Source organism: Triticum aestivum, chromosome 7B, assembly GCF_018294505.1.
Source record: "Triticum aestivum cultivar Chinese Spring chromosome 7B, IWGSC CS RefSeq v2.1, whole genome shotgun sequence".
In the NCBI taxonomy this organism is placed as follows: domain Eukaryota; kingdom Viridiplantae; phylum Streptophyta; class Magnoliopsida; order Poales; family Poaceae; genus Triticum; species Triticum aestivum.
In genome coordinates, this window is record NC_057813.1 from 136674101 (window position 1) to 136681175 (window position 7075).

Below are 7075 nucleotides of genomic sequence, written 5' to 3' on the forward strand. Positions count from 1 at the left end.
TCACTCTGCAGATCGGAGGGGGTTTGACTCCACTTTCATCGCGATGATCTGGGCGCTATGGAAACAACGGAATGCACGGGTCTTCAATAGGTTAGAGCAACAACGTACCCCAACAGAGCTTGTGTTGATGTTGCTAGATGAGGTTGCCGAGTGGAAGGCAGCCGGGTTGGGTGTAGGAGGACTCCAACGATTTGTGAGGAGTTAGTATAGGGTCCTAGGCTGGTGTGGGTGTTGGTTTGTATCTGTGCTACACGTTTGTTCACATTCGTGGCGCACGTCATGTAATAATTTCTCTCCTTCTATAAAAATATGGTACGTCTTTGGCGTACTTTCAAAAAAAAAATCTCCCCGTGAAGAGATAAGATAAGGTCCAGGCAAAGCGGTGGGCAGTTATCGGAGCAATAAGGACGGTTGATTTGCATCTGATCTAACGACGCGCGCTCGGCCGGCCGAACTTTCGGCCGGCGTGCCGGTTTCAAACGTTTCCTTTTGTCGGGGAAAAAGAGTGATCGGACAGTCAAACACGGCAGATTGTGTGGTGTGGGAGGCGACGGATCGGTCGACCGACGCCTAGTACCTGCCTTCGCCGAATAGGGCGCGCAGGCGGAGGGTGTAGGGGTACAAGGCGCCGCCGGCCGAGGGCATGCTTTGGCCCAGACCGGCGTCAGCACGGGCTCGGCCGAAGCATCACGGGCAGCCGTCCTGCCGGCCCGCCTCCAGCCCCCGACTGAAAGACAAAGGAGTGTCCTGCTCTTCCAAGGTTCAAATGGCATGGTGTCACTGTCCGACTCCCGAGCCGAGACGAAGCTGCCAAGCGCCAGTTAAGGCGGAAGAAAAAGAGGCATCCCCCGATGCGAATGTGCCGGCACAGGGGGAGGTCCTGCCTTCCCAGGATACTTCGCCCCAGGTTCCACCAATCCTCACTGTTCGCCTCCCCTTGACTCTTGATTGATTTTTCTCAGCTCACGATTCGGTTCCAAGATAGCAATATAGTCCAGTTGCACATGGTGGCTTTTGTATGATTAGCACTGCCGCGCTGATGCATATGTATAGTTGGGGAATTTAGTTGAATTTCGAGATCTTTAGCTGTTTCGTGCCTAGAACAGAACAGGGGGAGGGGGGTTTGGGGGAGAATGTCTGGTGGGCTCAAGAACAAGAAGAAGAAGGGCCACGAGTGGGATTTGAACGACTGGAGATGGGACGGCAACCTCTTCCTGGCCACGCCGTCGCCAAACGCGGACGCTCCGTCAGGGTGCGGCAGCAGGGAGCTTGGGCTAGCAGAGGAGGGGGGCAGTTTTGGTGCTGCTGCTGCTGACAAGAGGAGGAGGAGGAAGAGAGTCACCACAGTGGATAACCCCGAGGAGTGCAGCAACACTGCGATTCTTCATCATGAAAGGATTGCTGTTCGGAGAGGACAGATGGGCGAAGAAGAGGGACCTGCCAGTGCAACAGCAGGTGCATCTTCCAGCTCTGCTCCATCTTGCCAAGTCGACGGCTGCCACGCGGACCTCGGCGACGATAGGGACTACCACAGGAGGCACAAGGTGTGCGAACCGCATACCAAGTCGACTCTTGTTCGTATCAAAAACATCGAGCATCGGTTTTGCCAGCAGTGCAGCAGGTTAGTCAGCAATTAATTTCTTCATGCCTAAACTTTTAATGGTGTAAAGGGGAAGAATCATTTGACATTTGTCTCTAGGTTTCACCTTGTTCAAGAATTTGATGAAGGGAAGAAGAGCTGCCGCTCACGTCTGGCAACACATAATAGAAGGAGGAGGAAAGCCCCAGCTGAGGCTGTTAATTCCTTGGGTGAAAATCAGTCCTTAACCAACACCTTACTCCTCTTGTTGAGACAACTCGCTGGACAAGATTGTAAGTTTCTCGGATCGTATGTACGGCGCAGTGCTATACATTGATTTTTACTGGTTCATATGCGATCGATCGATCCATGCTCATATAACCTCAGTGTTATGTCTTCGCAGCTGCTGCTAGCTCATCTGAGCAAATCAATGGTCCCAATCTTTTGGTTAGTCTTTTGAAGAACCTTGCTGCTGTTGCTGGCACACAGGCATGTCAAGATATGCTAAAGGATGCAACCTCATCAAATGCTGGTAACTATGTTGGGAATCAAAGTGGACCACCAGTTCATGCAGGTAAATAGCCCTTTGATTAACTGCTGCTGCTGCTGTTGCACAAGGCAAATAAGTACACATTCTGAAATTAAATGATGTGTGGACCACTTGACATGTGTCCTCAGAAGAGCCTCCTGTGAAAAGACGTGCGCAAAATTTTGATCTAAATGATGCTTATGTCGAGGAAGATGAGGTACATTATTTAGGTTGATTCTCTTGGGTTTTCCTGCTGACTAATTGCGTCTCAGCTGCAGCACCCCTGATGCCCCAAAACATTTGCAGAGCCGAACAGATAAAATTGTCTTCAAGCTTTTTGGTAAACAGCCAAATGATTTTCCTGCGGATCTACGTGCACAGGTCATTTACCATATGCAAATTGGGAATAGTGCCTCTCTTTGACAACTTTATCTCTTCATTTTTTTTGACTATTTATTTCTTCAAGTTTTTGGTTCAAATTGTTTTTTATTTGCAGATCCTAAACTGGCTGTCACATTATCCTAGTGACATGGAGAGCTATATCAGGCCTGGTTGTGTAATTCTAACTATTTACCTTCGTCTTCCTAACTGGATGTGGGATAAGGTAGCGCTGCTAATACTAGCGTTCTAAACATGCTTATCTGTTACCAAGTGAATAAACTGCTTACGAATTCAAATAGCAAAACCTAAATTATGAACCTTGGATAGATAAGCATAATCCTCACTTACTGTTATTTTTCTTTTGTCTGAATTCCTCTAAAGCTTAATGTCGATCCAGCTCCTTGGATAGAAAATCTCATTAGCATATCCACAAATGGTTTCTGGGAGACAGGATGGCTGTATGCTAGGGTGCAGGACCGCCTCACATTAAGCTGCAATGGTTTGTTCGCCTTATTTCTCTCTTTATATTACACCCTTGTTCTTTTTCTATTTTTATATGTGGTTTCCCTTTCTTTGCAGGCAGGCTTATGTTAGTGTCTCCCTGGCAACCTGTAATAGGTGACAAGCATCAGATACTGTGTGTAACTCCTATTGCGGCTGCCTATAATTCGACGGCAAAGTTCTCAGTGAGAGGCTTCAACATAGTTCAACCAACCACAAAGTAGGTACCACGCATTAGTCTGCACTCTGCACTGACCTGACCTGGATTTTATCTGACTGACAATAATGATGATATTCGTTACAGATTACTCTGTATATTTGATGGGAAATATTTAGTCCAAGAAGCAACACAAAAACTACATGATGATACTAGGATTCAGCAAGGCCCTAAATGTCTGACCTTTTCTTGCTCCTTCCCTAGTACAAGTGGAAGGGGGTTCATAGAGGTGAATTATCCCTTTGGTGTTCTTTCAGTTGTTTCTCTTTATGCATGCTCATTTCCCTTTTTAAATTACGTAATTTCTTGATTCCTTTTCCAGGTTGAAGATTATGATCAGAGCAGCATTTGCTTCCCCTTTGTTGTCGCCAAAGAATCTATATGTTGTGAGATTAGAATGTTGGAGGAAAAACTGAATATAATTGCATTTGGTGATGCCTTGGAAGGAAGAGAAGATCTGATGGCTTCTCGCAGCCAAGCCTTAAAGTTTCTACATGAAATAGGGTGGCTTCTCCAAAGGAGCGACACACGAGCTACATCATCCAAGGCTCCGCAACAACATCATGCGGTGGGCTTTTCTGCTGCAAGATTTAGGTGGCTCCTGTCCTTTGCGGTTGATCAGGAATGGTGCGGCGTGGTAAAGATGCTGCTGGACACCTTGTTCCAGGGCAATATCGATGTCGCCTCACCAGTTGAGTTTGTCCTGGGAGAGAGCTTAGTATTCGCAGCTGTCAACAAGCGGTCGAAGCCTTTGGTTGCCTGCCTATTGAGATACACAACGAAATCTGCACCGGTGGGCGGTGGAGCCGTGGCCACACCAGCCCAGTTCTTGTTCACGCCTGACATGATTGGTCCATCGGATATTACACCTCTCCATGTTGCAGCTACCATCACTAATGCTGCTGCCGTTTTGGATGCTCTGACTGATGATCCCCAACAGGTACTTGCACTGAACTCTCATGCTAATTTTTTTTCCTGAATTGATAAATTTTCCACAGCTACAACAACAACAAAAAAAAACTAGTGTGTGTGCAAATCAGAACCTTGTTGAGTAGTAACAGCAGAGTTCTACATCGGTGTTGGATCAAAGACATTGAAACTATGGTTAATGAGTCGCTTCTGCTTGCAACATTTTCTCCCTGTCTTTTATTTTCTTTCCTGAACTCATGCGGCGTAAATGTGGCAGCTGGGGATCAAAACGTGGAAGAATGCCCGCGATGCTACTGGGTACACTCCAGAGGATTGCGCCCGGCGGAGAGGACAAACCTCCTACATCCAGATGGTCCAGAACAAAATCAACAGCAGGTTACCTGCAGCCCATGTGTCTGTTCCCATGACCACCACTGGTACCGCCGCAGAAGCAGGTCGGCCGAGATCAACTGATCAGACCGTATTTGAATTCGAGAAAAGCCCACCGGGATGCAGACAGTGTGTCCAGCTCCAGCACATTGCCTACCGGCCCTGCCCAAACAGGTTCTTGTCGAACAGGCCTGTGGTGCTATCCCTGGTCGCCATTGCCGCTGTCTGTGTCTGCGTAGGGTTGATAATGCAGAGCCCGCCGGTCGTCCGCGGTGTGCCAGGCCCTTTTCTCTGGAATCACATCCGTTGGGGACCCACTTGAAACGGCCAGTCGGCTGCAGGTTCTGCTATAGTCTGTGTACTCGAGAGTGAGGATGCTTGTGATGGACCAAAGTGCAAATTATGTACATTATATGAGTTGTGGAGTGCCTAACTCTGCTTCAGTGCTTAGGTAGAGTACAGTTCTATTGCATATTCAACCTTTTCATGGCTGTGCTGCGATTGAGAGAAATGGTCACAAGAGCCCGGTATACCTTCCTACTGAGGTGGCCGGCAAGCATCACCTCGCAATTCTCTGCGTGCAGGAGACCAAGATCGATATTTGGGCAGCGGGTAATTGGCCCGCGTGGCGGGGCAGCCATTTTATGAGACAAGGAGATCCCGACCATGACATCGCACACAATTGGGGGCGCTTCTCCATCACTGCCAACGTTTCCATAATCGTCGGCCTCCTTTGGTGAACCTTGGCTGATCAATGATGACTTCAATTTGATCTATGAGGCTAGAGAAAAAATAACCACAAACTTAACAAACGTATTATGGGTATATTTAGAGCTGCCATCGATGCTGCGGGGCTGCGTGAAATCAAATGCAAGAATAGAAGATTCACGTGGAATAACGAGAGGGGGGGTCCTACGCTTGTTAGCATTGATAAGTTCTTTTGCAACATTTGTTGGGAGGCGTTGTTTCCATCTTTCCTCCTGATGGCGGCATGGACATCATGCTCTGACCACTCCCCCCTCCTCCTAGCTAGTGCTACCGCCCCCACCGGCTTACGCGGTTCCGTTTCGAGTCCTTTTGGCCGTGCTTCCCCCACTTCAACAAGACGGTCACCAAGGCATGGCAACGCCTGAGCAGCACAGTTGCGCCTTCGCGTCGGAAGATTAAGATGCAGCGGACAACAAGGGTGCAATTCCAGATTACAAATGAGGTCTTCTTGCGTCTCCATGTCATGCCGGAAAGTAGGCAGCTCACAACCGCGGAGTTCAACCTAACAAGGCTTCTTAAGAAGCTCATAATCAGGCTCGCTGCCATTGAGCGGACGAGGAAGAGGCGGATCACCGGGCTTCAGGGGAGGAAGCGAACACGTCCTTCATCCACGCGAAAGTGTCTCCGCGACGATGCAAGAACTTCATCCCTCCATCCAGGCGGCGAACCAAACGGCGATGGCCCATGCTGACAAAGAGACGATCGTTCATGAACAATTCAATCAGATTCTCGGAACTAGATGCCCCCCTCAGTGCACTATCGTCTCCAACAATACCTCCATCATCATTATGGCCACCAACAGCCCCTTCATCATCACCATCATGCTCCTCTCCTCTATGTGTGAGTAATTTCTTGTAGGCACATGGGGTGGATCTGATCCAGGTGATGGAAAATCATGTAATAGTGTTAAGATTGATGTAGTATTGACCTCTGGTGTTTGAGAATTATTGTTGATATGACTTTGTTGTGCCCAATGTTTATTATTAGGGCTTGGGTAATATGATTACAGATCTGAACCATATTTATCTTTTGTGTTTTTTTGTTTCTGATTGTGCCTCGAGGATGACAGACCGTGGTATCAATGGGGTCGGCTAAGGATTACATATATTCATGAAGTGTTAATGCATTATTCTGGTTGACCCGCAAGGTCATCTTAGTAACCCTTAGTTTCGTTATGGACCTCGAAGCAAACAGGGGTTAGACTGTAGATGAGAGACAAGTGTTCTTAAGCATGTTTCTCAATTTAAGGAATACATACCTACATTGTTCAGGGTAATCCAGAAATAATGCACTATGTAATGATTTATTCTGTCTGGGCAATATCCACCCATGTGACCATGTTTTCCATCACTAATTGCTCTCTTTCAAATGCTTGATACTTGGCAATTGTTGGGTATTTGTTGCTTGTTACCGTGTTCTGTGTTACTCTGCTGCAATCTACACCAATCGATCCAGTTGATACTTAGTAAGGTAAACACTGAAAGTGCAAAGATAGCTTTGTGAGTGACACATATAACTTGAAAGAAATAGGAAACCTACCTTTAGCTCCCATGGGCTTCAACATGTTGGAAATATGCCATAGAGGCAATAATATTGTATTATTTATTTCCATGTTTATAATTAAGAGTTTTTATTCTATGCTATAACTATCCTGGAATATGTGATTCAGTGGAAAACGCATATGCACATGTGGAATGATAAACGGTAAAACCTGATTCGTAGTATTGCCTCTGGGACTAGCTCAAGTGTTGTAAGTAGTGATCACATTTTCCGAATCTTGGGATATCATTAAGTGTAACAG

General features: G+C 47.0%; 1 protein-coding gene across 1 annotated transcript; it reads left to right on the forward strand.

The window, feature by feature from the left end:
* Positions 1 to 540: 540 nt before the first annotated feature.
* On the forward strand, positions 541 to 4913 carry LOC123161556 (squamosa promoter-binding-like protein 1). Its single transcript, XM_044579361.1, has 11 exons — positions 541 to 1621; positions 1700 to 1872; positions 1983 to 2153; positions 2258 to 2325; positions 2415 to 2489; positions 2605 to 2712; positions 2871 to 2988; positions 3069 to 3210; positions 3295 to 3436; positions 3530 to 4147; positions 4394 to 4913. Exons 1-11 carry the CDS (start codon positions 1134 to 1136, stop codon positions 4826 to 4828), a joined length of 2538 nt encoding a protein of 845 aa, XP_044435296.1. The 5' UTR covers positions 541 to 1133; the 3' UTR covers positions 4829 to 4913.
* The last annotated feature ends 2162 nt before the right edge of the window (positions 4914 to 7075 follow it).

Excerpts from the sequence above, each read along its gene's own strand:
- LOC123161556 (XM_044579361.1), top strand. The coding sequence starts at position 1,134 with ATGTCTGGTGGGCTCAAGAACAAGAAGAAGAAGGGCCACGAGTGGGAT. Across the intron at positions 1,873-1,982 it reads ACAACTCGCTGGACAAGATT|CTGCTGCTAGCTCATCTGAG; the intron begins GTAAGTTTCTCG and ends ATGTCTTCGCAG. Across the intron at positions 2,154-2,257 it reads TGGACCACCAGTTCATGCAG|AAGAGCCTCCTGTGAAAAGA; the intron begins GTAAATAGCCCT and ends ATGTGTCCTCAG.